This window comes from Microtus pennsylvanicus, chromosome 1, assembly GCF_037038515.1.
Source record: "Microtus pennsylvanicus isolate mMicPen1 chromosome 1, mMicPen1.hap1, whole genome shotgun sequence".
Taxonomy (NCBI): Eukaryota; Metazoa; Chordata; class Mammalia; order Rodentia; family Cricetidae; genus Microtus; species Microtus pennsylvanicus.
In genome coordinates this window covers 146,682,217-146,699,379 of record NC_134579.1, presented here as the reverse complement: position 1 = coordinate 146,699,379, position 17,163 = coordinate 146,682,217, and the positions used below count along the sequence as shown (strand labels likewise).

At 48.5% G+C, this 17,163-nt stretch overlaps 1 protein-coding gene across 2 annotated transcripts; it reads right to left on the bottom strand.

Moving 5' to 3' along the window:
• Positions 1-5,770: 5,770 nt before the first annotated feature.
• On the bottom strand, positions 5,771-16,814 carry Slc27a5 (solute carrier family 27 member 5). Of its 2 annotated transcripts, none has more exons than XM_075991760.1 (10): positions 15,980-16,814; positions 15,079-15,288; positions 13,967-14,125; positions 12,179-12,303; positions 8,654-8,848; positions 8,477-8,567; positions 6,792-7,001; positions 6,461-6,580; positions 6,166-6,296; positions 5,771-6,091 (listed from the first exon to the last, which is right to left on the bottom strand). In XM_075991760.1, the coding sequence occupies exons 1-10, from the start codon at positions 16,665-16,667 to the stop codon at positions 5,915-5,917; spliced, it is 2,106 nt and encodes a 701-aa protein (XP_075847875.1). In that variant the 5' UTR covers positions 16,668-16,814; the 3' UTR covers positions 5,771-5,914. The 2 variants fall into 2 exon arrangements, with proteins under 2 accessions (XP_075847875.1, XP_075847884.1); XM_075991769.1 differs by having other exon boundaries at positions 6,461-6,558; positions 6,803-7,001; positions 15,980-16,811.
• Positions 16,815-17,163: the final 349 nt, after the last annotated feature.

The window sequence follows — 17,163 nt, the reverse complement described above, 5'->3', positions numbered from 1 at the left end:
CCCTCCTCCCACCTTTCTCCCCCTCCTCGCACTCTTCTCCCCCTCCCTCTTCAGTCCAAAGAGCAGTCAGGGTTCTCTGCCCTGTGGTAAGTCCTAGGTCCTCCCCCCTCTGTCCATATCTAGGAAGGTGAACATCCAAACTGGCTAGGCTCCCACAAAGCCAGCACATTGCGTAGGATCAAAACCCCGTGCCATTGTCCTTGGCTTCTCATCAGCCCTCATTGTTCGCCATGTTCAGAGAGTCCAGTTTTAACCCATGCTTTTTCAGTCACAGTCCAGCTGGCCTTGGTGAGCCCTCAGTAGATCAGCTCCACTGTCTCAGTGGGTGGGTGCATCCCTCATGGTCCCGACTTCTTTGCTCATGTTCTCCCTCCTTCTGCTCCTCATTGGGACCTTGGGAGCTCAGTCCAGTGCTCCAGTGTGGGTCTCTGTCTCTAGCTCCATCCATCACCAGATGAAGGTTCTATGATGATATGCAAGATATTCGTCAGTATTGCTCTAGGATAGGGTCATTTCAGGTTCCCTATCCTCAGCTGCCCAAGGAACTAACTGGGGACCTCGGCTTGGGCACCTGGGAGCCACTCTAGGTTCAAGTCTCTTGCCAACCCTAAGGTGGCTCCCTTAACTAAGAATTGTGCTTCTGTGCTCCCCTATCCAACCTTCCTTTATCCCAATCCTCCTTTTTCCCCCAGTTCCCCCCATCCTCCCCTTCTCTCTTTTCTCTCCCCCTCTCCCCTTACCCCCATCCCACCCCACCCCCAAGATCCCAATTTTCTCCCCGGCAATTTTGTCTACTTCCCATAGCCAAGAGGGTAACTATATGTTTTTCCTTTGGTTCACCTTCTTACTTAGCTTCTTTAGGATCACCAATTGTAGACTCCGTGACCCTTTACAATACATTTCTTAAAAAATCTACTAGGAGCAGATTTTCTTTCTTTCTTCCTTCTTTCCTTCCTTCCTCAGAGACAAGGTTTCCTTGTATGGACCTGGCTGCTGGCTGTCCAGGAACTCACTCTGTAGAGCTGGGTGACACTGATCTCAGAGATCCGCCTGCCTCTGCCTCCTGAGTGCTGGGAGTAAAGGCCTGCACCACGACTGCCCAGATTAGAAGCAGATTTTCTCACTGATTTATTTGTTTATATATTTATCAAGATAGGGTCCTGCTATGTAACCCTGACAGGCCTGGGGTTCACTATGTAAAACAGGCTTATCTCCAACTTGCAGTAACCTTCCTATCTCTGTCTCCTAAATACTGGGATTTTAGGCATATCTCAACCATATTTAGCCAGATTTTTGTTTTGTTTTTTGGAAAAGATATTATGCAGCCCAGACTAGCCATGAGCTCCTGAGCCTTTTGTTCTCACTTTCCATGGACAGCACCACACCTCCCTAGAAACAGGTTCTCTCCACCAGAAATGCAAAGGACAAGCCAGGCAGTCATCACCACAGGTCTTTACTCCCAGCACTTCGGAGGCAGAGGCAGGCAGATCTCTGAGTTTGAGGCCAGCCTGGTCTACAGAGTGAATTCCAGGACAGCCAGGACTACACAGAGAAACCTTGTCTTGAAAAAAAAAAAGGCTGAAAAGATGGCAAGATGGCTCAGCAGTTAAGAGCACTGACTGCTCTTCCAGAGGTCTTGAGTTCAATTCCCAGCAACCACACAGTGGCTCACAACCATCTGCAGTAATATCTGGTACCCTCTACTGGAGTACAGGCATATATGCAGGCAGACCACTGTATACATAAGAAATAAATTGAAAACAAAACAACAACAACAACAACAAAAGAATGAGAGAAGAAATGCAAAGGCACAGAAACCCAGTTGTTTTAATGAAAGTGGGGGTTTCATGTTAATATATATGAGACTAATTCTGATCAGACACAGGGAGACACATCTGGAATCCCAATACTAGAAAAACTGTGGTAAATGATTAAAGTCCAAGGTTAGCTTGGGTAAGTAGTCAGACTCTGTTCAAAATACACAAAGATCACTTGGGGCAAATATTTGCCATAAGCACTACATGAAAGATCCATTTTTTTAAAAACAAGGGCTAGAGGGATAGTTCAGCAGTTAAGGGTACTGGCTGCTCTTCCAGAGGACCTGGGTTCAATTCCCAGCATTCATATGGCAGCTCACATATATCTGTAATTCTAAGATCTGGCCGGTTGTGGTGGCGCACGCCGGTAGGATTTGCTGAAGGAGGCAGAGGCAGGAGGATCACGAGTTCGAGGCCAGCCTGGGCTACACATGCCGGGCGGTGGTGGCGCACGCCTTTAATCCCAGGACTTGGGAGGCAGAGGCAGGCGGATCTCTGTGAGTTCGAGACCAGCCTGGTCTACAAGAGCTAGTTCCAGGACAGGCTCCAAAATCACAGAGAAACCCTGTCTCGAAAAAAACCAAAAAAAAAAAAAATTCTAAGATCTGACACCCTCGCAGAGATATACATGGAGACAAAATACCAATGCCCATAAAATAAAAATTAATCAATTAATTAAAAATGGTAAATGCCTTTAAGCCCAGTGCTCAGGAAGCAAAGGCTGGTGGAAGTCAATGAGTTGGAAGTCTGTTAGGTTGACACATTATCAGGCCAACTAGAGTTTCAGGTCAACTTGCGCTACCTAGTAATAGTAGTAGATGCTCCAGGTAGTCTATTTTTTTTTTTTTTTTGGTTTTTCGAGACAGGGTTTCTCTGTGGTTTTGGAGCCTGTCCTGGAACTAGCTCTTGTAGACCAGGCTGGTCTTGAACTCACAGAGATCCGCCTTTCTCTGCCTCCCAAGTGCTGGGATTAAAGGCGAGCGCCACCACCGCCCGGCCCCAGGTAGTCTAAGAACATAGTATCAAACTGTCTTCTGAATGCTTTTTTTTTAATTTATTTATTTATAAAGGATTTCTGCCTCCTCCCCGCAACGGCCTCCCATTTCCCTCCCCCTCCCCCGATCAAGTCCCCCTCCCTCAACTGCTCAAAGAGCAATCAGGGTTCCCTGACCTGTGGGAAGCCCAAGGACCGCCCACCTCTATCCAGGTCTCCTAAAGTGAGCATCCAAACTGCCTAGGCTCCCCCAAAGGCAGTACCTGCAGTAGGATCAAAAACCCACTGCGATTGTTCTTGAGTTCTCAGTATTCCTCATTGTCCGCTATGTTCAGCTAGTCCGGATTTATCCCATGCTTTTTCAGACCCAGGCCAGCTTTTATGAATACTTTTATGAATGTCTTTATATCCATAGATTAGTGCAGCTCTCAACCCTAAATAATTGTGGAGTTACTCAGCCCCAAATCGGTCCTTCATATCCCCCCCCCCAATATAATTCAGGAAACATCACAGAAGAGGGGGCAGAAAGTTTGTAAGAAGCAGAGTTGGTGAGCCAGGGCTTGGTGTGGACGGTGTAGACAGGCCTTGTAGAAGACAGGAGGGCCATGCCTTGTGCATCCACACCAATTGTGATTCCTATGCAGGGAACAATGGCTAGGGATGTTCAACAACTTGTTTTTGTTTTTGTTTTTTTTTTTGGTTTTTTTGGTTTTTCGAGACAGGGTTTCTCTGTAGCTTTGGAACCTGTCCTGGAACTCGCTCTGTAGACCAGGCTGGTCTCGAACTCACAGAGATCCGCCTGCCTCTGCCTCCCGAGTGCTGGGATTAAAGGCGTGCGCCACCATCGCCCGGCTGTTCAACAACTTGTTACACTTCTTTGGCAGGGAAGAAGTAGAGGAGAGTTGGTCTGGAGTTCACCCACTAACTGGCCCTGGGGCTATGCCACAACTCCAGAAGTCATCATGCCTATCACTCAATACTGAGTCTCTTAAAACACTTTCGGCTCCTGATTACAGAGAGAGCGGATCAACATTCTGTTAGCCTGTGGTTCTTAGAGTCACCATCAGGGCCAGTATTTCTAAGCTGGGGACACCCACATAATCCTGTCTAGATACCATAAGTCATACAAGTACTCTCACCCCTGACAGTTTAGACCTTATTTTCCAGAGGCCATGGTGATGAGGACAGGAGATAGAAATGTCATTCACAGTAGAGACCCCTAAACAGCTGTTCTGTTCTTAGCCAGAAATGCCATGAGTCCTGTCTTTGCTGGAGGCCAAAGATGCGAGAGCATTTTGATACCTGGTCTGTGTTCTTCCTAAACTAGCATTCCTGCCCAGAGGCAGTATATGAGAGTGAGACCTAACCTTCAATCCAGATACTATTCCCGTCCAGTGAACACCTTTAAAAGTGAATCATAGCGGGGCAGTGGTGGCGCACGCCTTTAATCCCAGCACCCGGGAGGCAGAGGCAGGCAGATCTCTGTGAGTTCGAGACCAGCCTGGTCTACAAGAGCTAGTTCCAGGACAGGCTCCAAAGCTACAGAGACACCCTGTCTCGAAAAACCAAAAAAATAAAAAATAAAAATAAAGAAAATAAAAGTGGATTATAGCCAGGCGATGGTGGCACACACCTTTATTTAATCCCAGCACCGAGGGAGGCAGAGCAGTCAGGTGAATCTCTGTGAGTTTGAGGCCAGCCTGGTCTACAGAGTGAGTTCCAGGATAGCCAGAGATAGACAGAGAAACCCTGTCTCAACAAACCAAACCAAAACAACAAAACAACAACAACAACAAAAAGTGGATCTCTAGGTTTTAATAGGTTATATCAGTTCCCAATTTTTCTTTCTTTCTTCAGTTTTTTGAGACAGTTTCTCCATGTAGCTTTGGATCCTGTTCTGGAACTCTCTCCGTAGACCAGGCTGACCTTGAACTCAAAGAGATCCACCTGCCTCTGTCTTCAGAGTCCTGGGATTAAAGGTGTGTGCCACCACCAGCCAGTCTCAATTCCCAAATTTTAACCCATCTCCTAATGATGTTAGGTTCTCATTCTTGACAGGGGAATGTTATGGTAGCGTGAGAGGCCACTGAGGCTTTGAACCGCACTTGCCCCACCTGCCTAATATGCTAGCTAGTTTTATGTCAGCTTGATACAACTGAGAAGATGCCTCCATCAAAATCCAGCTATAGGCAAGCCTGTAGAGCATTTTCTTAATTAGTGGTTGCTGTGGGAGGGCCATCTCTGGGCTTGTAGTCCCGAGCAAGCCACGAGGTGCATCATGGCCTCTGATCAGCTTCTGCCTCCAGGCTCTTGCCCTGGTTTCCTCCGATGATGGACGGATGTGTAAACCATACGAACCCTTTCCTCTCCAGTTTGCTTTTGGTCATGGTGTTTCACCATACTGATAGTCACCCTAAGTCACCTGGTAACACTAGAAGTGTAGACATCACTTCTGACCCTCCCTTGGGCTTTAAAATAACCTATGAGGAGCTGGAGAGATGGCTTGGTGGTTAAGAGCACACGCTGCTCTTGCAGTAGGGCCCGGGTTTAGTCCCCAGCCATAACTGCTTGAACTCCAGCTCCAAGGGGATCTGACGCCTCTGATCTCCATGGGTACTTGAACTCACATGCACATTCCCACACACAAGGAGCTGGGCATAGTGATGGAAGCCTTTAATCCCAGCACTCGGGAGGCAGAAGCAGGCAGATCTCTGCGTTCAAGGTCAGCCTGGTTTACAGAGAGGCTACACACAGAGACCCAGAGTTGCGGTCAACACTCTCTTCTCGTCACTGGGGGAGCTTCAGAGCTGCTCTTCCCATACCCTTCACCTTGGGCTGATGAGGACAGCTCCAAATATTTATATATATTGTCCTTGGCAGAGAACCCCGGAGCTGGAGCGAGGGGGTGGGGGAAGGGGCAGTGCTGCATTCATCTATTACTTCAAATCCACACACAGGCTTCTGCATATGCATTCAAGTTTATTCTCTAAGGGCTGCTAGGCTGTGGCATCTGGAAGCCAGACAATTTTGTGAAGCTGACGCTGAGACCCCTGGCCAGTGCTGATGCCCACACTTTTGGATAGCCTTGCAGTTGATGAGGTGGTCACAGCTTCCACGTTCCTTCACACACAGCCTTGTACACGTCTGGCATTAAACGGCTGAAGGTCTGGGTCTTGTGGTCCAGTATGTACAAGGGGTCAACAATGACTCCCACGTCAAAACCCTCACGCACCAGTTGTAACTTCACCAGTTTGAAGGTGCCTGTGACCTCCAGGGAGTCCTGCAAAGGAGTAATCGTGACCCAATTGTGACATCAATTCCCTTATCCATCCACTCCTGCTACCTTGCCCTCACCTGGATGCGGATGAAATGAGGTGCGGCGTAAGCAGGGAGCCGGGAATGGACGTGCTGGTATAGTTTCTGACCATCAAAATTCTGCCCAGGAGTCAACTTCACAGCAGCCATGCCAACCTTCCCCTCACACCCTGGAAAGCACACTGATCACTCTCGGCTGGCCAGCTCTACACACTGGCTGTGCAACTAGACGTAATTCTTAACCCCTCTGTACCCCAACAGTACCCCCAATTTATAATGACAATCCCCCACCCACAAAGGTACAGATGTTTAAAGTCAGGCAAATTCTCCATACCTGGCACGGGCACACCATAGACATTGACTTCCTGTAGGAAGTCTAAGCTCGACAACACTCCCTCCACCTCTCGCGTGGATACATTTTCGCCCTTCCACCTGCAGGGTGGGAGGTCATGCCCTAGGATAGGAATGGGCTGCCCCCTGAAAAGGATGCTACCATCCCTGAGAGACCCCAGCCCCAGGAAGGGATGTCCTGTCCCTGGGAAGAGAAGCCACATCCCAGGAATAGAGAACACACTCCAGAAAGGGATGTTATACACCTGTGAAGAGAGGGCCACACCCATCCCTAGAGAGGCTGGACACCCCAGAAGCCCCATACCCCAACCCACCCAAGCCTGACCGGAAGGTGTCACCAAGGCGGTCCTGGAAGTAGAAGAAGCCTTCACTGTCCATGGACAGTACGTCGCCAGTGTTGTAGTACAGGTCTCCTACACGCCGCACACATGTAACCAGTTTTCGCTTGGTCTGTTCCTTGGGACCACGGTAGCCCAAAAAGGGTTGGTTCTTCAGTATCTTGGTCAGCAGGAGTCCTGCCTCCCCTGGAGGTATATATGGCAAATAAGCCCTAAGTGAGAACCCCACCAGCTCATGAAGCAGCCCATATTAGAGGTTCCTCACTTTTCATCTGGCCAAAGGCAGAACTCAATTGTACTGTTACGGCTGGAGAGACTGTGAGTTCAGTGGTTAAGAACACCGGCTGGCTGGCAGTGGTGGCACACGCTTTTAATCCCAGCACTTGGGGGCAAAGGTAGGTGGGTCTCTGTGAGTTCAAGGTGAGTCTGGTCTACAGAGCTAGTTCCAGAACAGCCAAGGCTATCTCTGTGTACAGAGAAACCCTGTTCTCAAAAAACAGAAAAGGAGGGGGCTGGAGAGATGGCTCAGTGGTTAAGAGCATTGCCTGCTCTTCCAAAGGTCCTGAGTTCAATTCCCGGCAACCACATGGTGGCTCACAACCATCTGTAATGAGGTCTGGTGCCCTGTTCTGGCCTGCAGACATACACACAGACAGAATATTGTATACATAATAAATAAATAAATTTAAAAGAAAACAGAAAAGGAAAGAGAGGGAGAGAAAGAGAATACTGGCTGCTGTATCTAACGTTAGATTTCCACCATCCACACGGTCCCTCACAATCACCTTCTGTAACTTTAGTTCCAGGGGATTCGACACCCTCTTCTGCCTTCCCCAGGCACCAAGCACACACATTCATAAATGCAGGCAAATAACATATACATAAAATAAAAAATTTAAAAGAGGTGTTGAAGCCGGGCGGTGGTGGCGCACGCCTTTAATCCCAGCACTCGGGAGGCAGAGACAGGCGGATCTCTGGAAGTTCGAGGCCAGTCTGGTCTACAAGAGCTAGTTCCTGGACAGGCTCCAAAGCTACAGAGAAACCCTGTCTCGAAAAATGAAAAAAAAAAAAAAAGAGGTGTTGATGGGAGACACACTTAAGGCGAGAGAAACTTGGAAAATGCAGAGTTCTGAAAAGGAGAAGGTAGCATCAGGATGTCCTTAAGAAACAGGGCGAGGGTGGGAAACTGACAAATGGGGATTGGAAGAAAGAGAAGCCAGAGCACTTGTAAAACCCCAGGAGAGGAAGTGCAGGGTAAGGGACTGATCTAGGAGGTTGTGACCCCTACAGAATGCTCGAGGGAACCAACAGATACACATCAATGCAGCAGAACAGAATAAGACTGAAGCAGGAGAACTGGGCCGAGCCAGAATTCTGGAAGGCAGAGGTCCCCAGTGACTTGAGCTCAAGGTGAGGGTTATAGACCTATCACCATGTTAAGACTTTGGGCCAGGCATGGTGGCACACTCCTGTAATCCTATCACTTGGAAAGTAGAGGGAAAAGGATTGATTGAGAGTTCCAGACCAGCTTGGGCTACATGAGGACTTACACTTAAAAATTGGAAGAAGTTAACCAAAGGCCCTGGGGCAGCTTGTTCCAGCCAAGGAGGTGGAGGTAACTACCCCTCCTACATCCACAGAAAGCTTGCTGACCTCCTTACCTGGCCTCACAGGGATGCAGAAGCCCTGGCTGTCCCTTATAGGCTCTGCCGTCTCTACATCGAACTGTACAAGCTCAAAGGGACTCAGCATCTGGGATGGAGGATGGGGAGCATTGGTTAAGGTCCTAGGGGCTCAGTCTCAGGACCACCATCACACCGGGAGTCCCGTACACTCACGCGAAGGAAGCAGTTGGTCTTGCCCACAGCCCCGCAGCGTCCCACATAGTTAATTAAGCCTGAGTTGCCCTCTGTGGAGCCATAGAATTCCCAGATCCGAATGGGACCAAAGCGTTGCTGGAAGATTTTCCACACTTCTTCCCGAAGTCCATTACCCATTGCCAGGCGGACTGGATGTGTCTTGTCTTCTGGTTGCTGCAGGGACATCCCAAGAAAGGTCAGAAGGTGGTGCCCTAGAAGGCATGGCTGAGAACTTTTTCTGAAGAAAGTATCTTAAGTGTTAATCTTGGGAATTACCTAGGAAGTGGTAGTGGTGGGACCTATACTTATAGAATCTACATGAAGTACTTAAGAATTAGACATTGGCTGGGCGATGGTGGCGCATGCCTTTAATCCCAGCACTTGGGAGGCAGAGGCAGGCGGATCTCTGTGAGTTCGAGACCAGCCTGGTCTACAGAGCGAGTTCCAGGACAGGCTCCAAAGCCACAGAGAAACCCTGTCTCGAAAAACCAAAAAAAAAAAAAAAAAAAAAAAAGAATTAGACATTGGCCAGGTGGTGGTGGCACACACCTTTAATCCCAGCACTCTGGAGGCAGAGGGATCTCTGTGAGTTCGAGGCCAGCCTGGTCTACAAAGTAAGTTCTAGGACAGCCAGGACTGTTATATACAGAAACCTTGTCTAAGAAAACAAAACAAACAAACAAAAAAAGGGTTAAACATGGGTGCTGGAGATGCCTATAATCCAGCACTCACAAAACTGAGGCAGGAGGGGGGCTGGAGAAATGGCTCAGAGGTTAAGAGCATTGGCTGCTCTTCCAGAGGTCCTGAGTTCAATTCCCAGCAACCACATGGTGGCTCACAACCATCTGTACTGAGATATGACGCCCTCCTCTGGCATGCGGTCATACATCGAGGCAGAATGTTGTATACATAATAAATAAATAAATCTTTAAAAAAAACTGAGGCAGGAGGATTATGAGTCGGAGAGCAAATGAGCTGCATAGCAAATTACAGGCCAGCCTGGCTATATAGGGACAGCCCCATCTTAAAAGAAAAGTAGGGCTGGAGCGATGGCTCAGAGGATAAGAGACCGTTCTTCCAGAGGTACTGAGTTTGGTTCCCAGTGGCCACATGGTGGAAAACCATCTACGGCGGGGATCTGGTGCCCTCTTCTGGCATGTGTACACATAATAAATATATTAATTTAAAAAAAAGTATTATTGACATCTCTACCTAAATTATCTCTGCAGACAGTATAGAGGAGCTTTGCTAATGCGCAGTTACCTAGCTAGGAGTAACTAGAGACAACAAGGCCTCTGCTCTTCCCTCGGCAGGCATCTGACCGGCTGACACTGCTGGGAGTAGTCTCCAGGAGCCTGATCTAGGAGAATTGTTACCTGCAGGCATTACGTACGAGGGTTTCCGTGGAGGGGTGACATTCATCTATAGGTAAACCTTATCTAGAAGTGCCTACCTAAGGAAGGGATCTTATCAGGACGGATTTTCAGGGGGCTTTTGATTTGAAACTGCAGGGGTGGGGAGAGACTGGGAAGTGGAGCATATTGCCTAGAGACAGTATCCTAGGGACTGCAGCTCAGCTCTATAAAAATAAAAGCATCTAGCATCTAGCGTGTTTACCCTGCGTCACATTGTTCCAGGTACTTTACATAATCAATTCATTTCATGTTTCAGGTAGGGGATATTCTTTTTATTCCAGTATCTACCATTAGTCATTATATTTGTAAACTGAGATCCAGAGCTAGTTAAGGTTCAGATTGGAATTGTTCTCATCTATGTTTTTCTTTTCTTTCTTTCTTTCTTTCTTTCTTTCTTTCTTTCTTTCTTTCTTCTTCCTATTTATTTATTTCTTGGGTTTTTCAAGATAGGGTTTCTCTGTGGTTTTGGAGCCTGTCCTAGAACTAGCTCTTGTAGACCAGGCTGGCCTCGAACTCACAGAGATCCGCCTGCCTCTGGCTCCCAAATGCTGGGATTAAAGGTGTGCCGCCACCACCGCCTGGTTATGGTTTTCAAATGAAGCTACTGAAACTGGACAAGTTAGAGTCACCTCCATTGTGAGTTTGCCATTGTGACACAATCTAGAACCAAGTGGGAAAGGAGTCTTAGTGAAGGACTACGTAAGTTCGATTGGCTTGCGGCAGGCCTGTGACAGACTGACTTTGGAAGACCCATCCTGAACGCGGGTGTCGTCATTCTAGGTGGGACTAGACCAAGGGGAAACAGCCGAGTGGGTAGTGGCGTGCACACATTAATGCATTGCTGAGGCTCCTGACTGTGGGTGTGATGTGAAGAGCGGCTTTAAATTCCTGTAGCCTGAGCATTGTTTGTAATAGCCAGAACCTGGAAACAACCGAGATGCCCGTCAATGGAAGAATGGATGAAGAAAGTATGGAATATATACATATTAGAGTACTATGCAGCAGTAAAAAACAATGACTTCTTGAATTTTGCATGCAAATGGACGGAAATAGAAAACACTATCCTGAGTGAGGTAAGCCAGACCCAAAAAGAGGAACATGGGATGTACTCACTCATAATTGGTTTCTAGCCATAAATAAAGGACATTGAGCCTATAATTCGTGATCCTAGAGAAGCTAAATAAGAAGGTGAACCCAAAGAAAAGCATATAGGCATCCTCCTGGATATTAACCTTCATCAGGCGATGAAAGAAGACAGAGACAGATACCCACATTGGAGCACCGGACTGAAATCCCAAGGTCCAAATCAGGAGCAGAAGCAGAGAGAGCACGAGCAAGGAACTCAGGACCGCGAGGGGTGCACCCACACACTGAGACAATGGGGATGTTCTATCGGGAACTCACCAAGGCCAGCTGGCCTGGGTCTGAAAAAGCCTGGGATAAAACCAGACTCGCTGAGAACATAGCGGTCAATGAGGACTGCTGAGAACTCAAGAACAATGGCACTGGGTTCTGATCCTACTGCACGTACTGGCTTTGTGGTAGCCTAGGCAGTTTGGATGCTCACCTTACTAGACCTGGATGGAGGTGGGTGGTCCTTGGACTTCCCAAGGGCAGGGAACCCTGATTGCTCTTCGGGCTGACGAGGGAGGGGGACTTGATTGGAGGAGGGGGAGGGAAATGAGAGGCGGTGGCAGGGAGGAGACGGAAATCTTTAATAAATAAATAAATAATTCCTGCAGCCTGGACTTCCCTACAATAATGCACTATGACCTAGAACTGGAAACTAAAGTAAACCTTTTCTTCCTTGGGCTGTTTTCATCTTTCACAACAAAGGGAACTAGGACACACCTGCCCAGGTGACTGACCATCAAAGCACCCAGTACAAAACAACATGGAAAGTGGAATTTACCACATGACAGTGTAGCCCAGGCTAATTTAGCTCCCTTGTGTAGTCAAGAGGTGACTTTGCTTGAGGCCCGTAGGTGTGGGTCCTTCTGGCTTTTGTGTCGGGTTTCACACACGCTAGGCCTGTGCTCTACTTCTGAGTCATGTTTATCCAAAAAATTGCTCAATCTCGGAGCCTCACCTCAGGAACATTACACAGGTACCGTAGGACCTCACCCACATACTGGATCACTGTTACACCGTGCTGCCGACAGTCAGCCCAGAAGCGGGAGGCAGAGAACTTGGGGGCCAGGACACAGGTTGCTCCTGGTAGGGAAAAAATAAGTGATCATGTTCCATATTGCTAAGAGAATCTATGTGATTACCTGGGCATGTCATTTCAAAGGCATAGTAATGGCACACTCACCTAAATGACCCATGAACCTAAAATTTACCAGCTGATGGAGGAGGGTCATCTTTCTATCTGTTGATTTCATCGGTTAAGCAATAAAGAAACTGCTTGGCCCTCTTAGGTTAAAACATAGGTGGGAGGAGTAAACAGAACAGAATGCTGGGAGAAAGAAGCTGAGTCAGAGAGTTGTCATGATTCTCCCACTCCAGGCAGATAGATGCAGGTTAAGATCATTCCTGGTAAGCCAGCTCGTGGGCTACACAGATTATAAGAAATGGGCTAGTCCAGGTGCGAGAGTTAGCCGAGAAGAGGCTAGATAGAAATGGGCCAAGCAGTGTTTAAAAGAATACAGTTTCCGTGTAATTATTTCGGGGCATAAGCTAGAGCTAGCCATGTGGGTGGCCAGGTGCTGGGGACGCAGCCCGCCGCTCTTACTACTACAACCAGCGAGGCGTTAGAGTTTGGTTCATTTTTGCCTAGAACCCACCAGTGAGGGGATGGTGGTGTGGCTCAATGGTAGAGCATTTGCCCCAAACTCTCTAGAAAGGGGCTTATGTTGTTCAAGGTCTTAGGTTCCACCTTTTGGGAATGGAGACTCTAGAAAACATTTTCTTTAATCTTGTTTTTTTGTTTGTATTTTGAGACAGGGTTTCTTGTGTAACAACCCTAGCTCTTCTAGACCAGGCTGGGTTCGAACTCACAGAGATCCGCCTGCCTCTGCCTCCCAAGTGCTGGGATTAAAGGCTTGTGCTACCACTGCCCAGCCTTGTTGTTGCATTTTTAATGAAAGAACTTTTTTCTTTGGCAGGGGGACAGTCTGAGACAGGGTTTCTCTGTGTAGCCCTGGCTGTCCTGGAACTCACTCTATAGACCAGGCTAGCCTCGAATTCAGAGATCCACCTGTCTCTGCCTCTGTAGCGATTAAAGGTGTGAGCTACTACCCCCTGGCAGATTTGTTTTTTATGTGTATATGCCTGCATGGGTTTGTGTGTACGTATATGCACCATATGCATGTGGATACCTATAGAGGCCAGGAGAGGGCGTCAGATCCCCTGGAGTTGGAGTGACTCTGATGTTGGTACTGGGAAGCAAACCTGTTAAGAGCAGCAGGTAGTCTTTTCTACCGAGTTATTATCCACAGCTGACTTGGGCCTTTCTATGTATGTAATCAGTCTGAGACTGATCTGCAGTGTCTCAGCTTCTGCCTCCCTAGCAATGGACTGAGCTTAGTGGCACTAGTCACCTCCTGGGACTCACTGTGTACACCAGGATGGCCTTGAACTCCACCTGCCTCTGCCTCCCAAGTGCTGGAATTAAAATCAGGCCACCACTGGCCTGAGCCCTTGTCTTCCAAGGAAAACAAAAAAGACAAAAAGTGTCTAAAACTGGGCATGACGGTACATGTCTGCCAGGAGCATCAGAAGTTCAAGGCCACCTTCAACTATTTACCAAGTCTGAGGCCAGCCTGGGCTAAATGGCCCAACCTGGGGTGGGGAAAACAAAGTCAGGGTGCATAGTATAGAATCCTGACCTTTCGACTGCCCTGCACTAACGCACTGTGGTCCTTGGAAGACTTACCAAGTTCTAAGCAGCCCAGGACTCCAAGGATGAGGCCAATCGTATGGTACAGAGGAAGAACAACATAGACCACGTCGTCAGCTGTGGCCTCGCAGAAGGACAGCATCTTGCTCATCTGGATGACCCGCTCATGTGAGAGAATGGCTGGCTTTGGGAGGCCTGGAGGGTGAGGGAGCAGTAAGGGTGGGCAAGAAGAGAGATTGACCAAGAAGGGTGGTCTGCCTGCGGCTGAGCCTCTCAGAGGGGACCAGACATGAAGATTGTTCTGGGTAAAGTGAGGTAAGAGGGTGAGGCAGCTACAAAGGGAGCTCAAAGCCAGTTAAAGCTGCAAGAGACCAAAAAAATAAATAACAAAAAGCATGAAAACTCACTGAGTATCTTTTTGGTTTTTGTGCATGTTTTGTTTTTTGAGACAATATCGTTCTCTGTGGCTCAAGCCACTCACTATGTAACCCAGACTGCCCTTCTTCCTTCCTTTCTTCCTTCTCCCCCCCCCCTTTTTGTCATCTTCCCTTTCTTTTTATGAAAAAGAACCTTCATTCCTTCTCTCAATAAAAAAAAAAAAAAAAAAAAGAACCTTCATTCCTTATTTATTTATTTATTATTTTTTTTTCCAGGACAGGAATTCTCTGTGTAGCCCTGGTTGTTCTGGAACTTGCTCTGTAGACCAGGCTGGCCTCAACTCACAGAGATCCTCTAGCCTCTGCCTCCAGAGAGCTGGGAATAAAGGCGTACGTTACCACACCCAGCTTGAATTTGTATTCCTTTTTAAAAACATGGAATGGAATGCTTGGTGAATTTGCCTTGCACAGCGGAAATGCTAATGTGTGTATTTTTTGATTTTAGTAAGCAATCCACTGGAAGGTGCACACCTTGAACTCTACATTCTCTGGCCTCTCAACCCCTGAGTGCTGAGATTTACATGTGAACAGCACCACATCCCAGTCTGTGGTTGGTTTTCAGAGTTGGGGGAGGATCATAAATCCAAACAAAATAGTAGTGCACTTGGGGTCAGAGTCAAAGTCAGAGGTTGGGTGTCCAGTGCTAGGGCAAGGTGAGTGAGGTCAGGGTGTGGGAGCGGAGGGTGGGGGCAGGGCCATCAGTCTCCTCACCAGTGGTTCCTGATGTGTAGATGAATAAGGCAGGGCTTTGCCACTTGATCTGGGCTCGAAAGCTGGCAGGCACCGGGTCAGATGGAGCAGCATTCAGGGCAGGCTCCAGAGCCTCCACACCTGGAGTGGGTGAGCTGTGGCCAAGGTAGAAGCAGGAGATGTTCTCTGCTAGGAGCTGGGGAAGGACTTCTTCCAGGCTCTCCTGGAGGTCTGCGGGACCATCAGAGGAAAAGAGAGGTAACCCGCAGCTTCCTCCAAAGTCAAAAGGGAGTCTCAGAAACCCAGGGACTGAAAGCAGGTAGCAGAGAAAAGTTCCCCCATTCCTGGATGAAGAACTTTATAATGCCAGGCGGTGGTGGCACATGCCTTTAATCCCAGGACTCAGAAGACAGAGGCATGTGGATATCTTGAGTTTGAGGCCAGCCTGGTCTACGGATCGAGTTCCAGTGCAGCCAAGGCTACACAGAGAAACCCTGTCTGTCTCGAAAAACAAACGAACAAAAGAACCTCATAATTCATAGAATATAAATTTAGTCAAATAAATCTGGGCATCATGGCGCATGCCTTCAATCCCAGCACTCAGGAGGGAGAGGCAGGTGGAACTCTGTGAGTTCGAGGCCAGCCTGATATACATATGGAGTTCCAGACAGCTGGTGCTTCATATGATATCCTGTCTTAAAACAAAACAGCAGCAACAACAACAAAAAACTTCAATTAAAAAAATTAATCAAATGGACCTGAAAGATTTAGGGGAAAATATTTAAAGCGGCAACCCTAGAATTACTTCCCAGGTAAACCAACATTTTGACCCTTACGGCATGGGGCAGATACAGATACAACACAGGCTTCCTGCCCAGCTCCCAGAAACTTGTCCCCTTTTCACTGGCCCTAGGGCACTCACCTGGGTCCACAATGAGCACACTGGCCCCAGAGCTCAGCACAGAGTGCAGCAGGGGCTTCCCTCGGCCATGTGGGTTGATCCAGGCCACAGGGCAGCCCAGCTTGGCCAACCCCAGAAACACACTCAAAGCAGAAATGTTCTTGGAGGGGAGCACTAAGAGGGCCACAATCTCTCTGGCCTGCTGGCTGCTGTCTTCCTTCAGCTTTGCTTTTAGTGCCCACGCTGCCTGACAGGCCCTGGCATCCAGCTGGCTATTGGTGATTGAGTGGGCCCCAGACCCTGTACACACCAAGGCCGCCTTGTCAGGCCGTGCCTGTGCTTGCCGCTCCAAAGCATCCACAAAGGTCTCTGGAGGCTGCTTGTTAAGGAGTCGCCTAGTTTTCAGGGCATAGGTGAGGATCTTGAACATGTAGGCTACATCTTTGTGTAGCCAGCGTAGTCCCAGGGGTGGCTGTGGAGGCAACAGAGTTAATGTAACACCTGCAGCTACCAGACTCAGCCAGTGGGGCATCCAGGAGCTGATCCAGGGTTTGGCCAGCAATGCTAAGCCAAGGAGTACAAAGCATGTGGGGTCCCCCAGGAACCAGCGCAGGGCCAAGGCCACAGCTGCTGGCCATGGGGGCTGCCTCAGGCCAACCAGCAGAAGCAGCAACAGTAGCAGGAAGGTCAGTTTCTGCCAAACGCCCATGGCACTGGCTCGTTCTGAAGTCGCTGAGTGCGGTGGTAGTCTCGATTCTGTCCAGAGCTCTGAAGCCCTACCTTCCTGCCTTTAAGGGAATCTGCCTACCCCAATCTCCAGTTATGATCAGTACTATCAGCAACTGCTCTTGTCCCTTGAACTCTGTCCTTTTGCCACACAGTTCTTACTGGCTGGGAGTCCTCCTACAGTTCCAGCCCTCTGCCTGATCGCCAGGCCTGCTCCACCTCCTTTGGACACCACCAACCAGCCTCCTCTTGAAGGCTAGCATTTGTCTCCATCTCATGTCTGTTAAGGATGGGAAACTAGGGGGCTGGAGAGTTGGCTCAGCAGTTAAGAGCACTGATGGCTCTTCCAAAGGACCCAGATTCAATTCTCAGCACCCACAGGGAGGCTCACAACTGTCTGTATCACCACTTCTTGGGGATGTGACACCCTCACACAGATATACATGCAGGCAAAACACCAATGCACATTAAATAAAAAT

Coding starts and splice junctions, on each gene's coding strand:
- Slc27a5 (XM_075991760.1), bottom strand. CDS start 16,667: ATGGGCGTTTGGCAGAAACTGACCTTCCTGCTACTGTTGCTGCTTCTG. Junction 14,126..15,078: donor CTACACATCAGGAACCACTG/GTGAGGAGACTG, acceptor CTCACCCTCCAG/GCCTCCCAAAGCCAGCCATT. Junction 12,304..13,966: donor CCTGGGCTGCTTAGAACTTG/GTAAGTCTTCCA, acceptor TTTCCCTACCAG/GAGCAACCTGTGTCCTGGCC.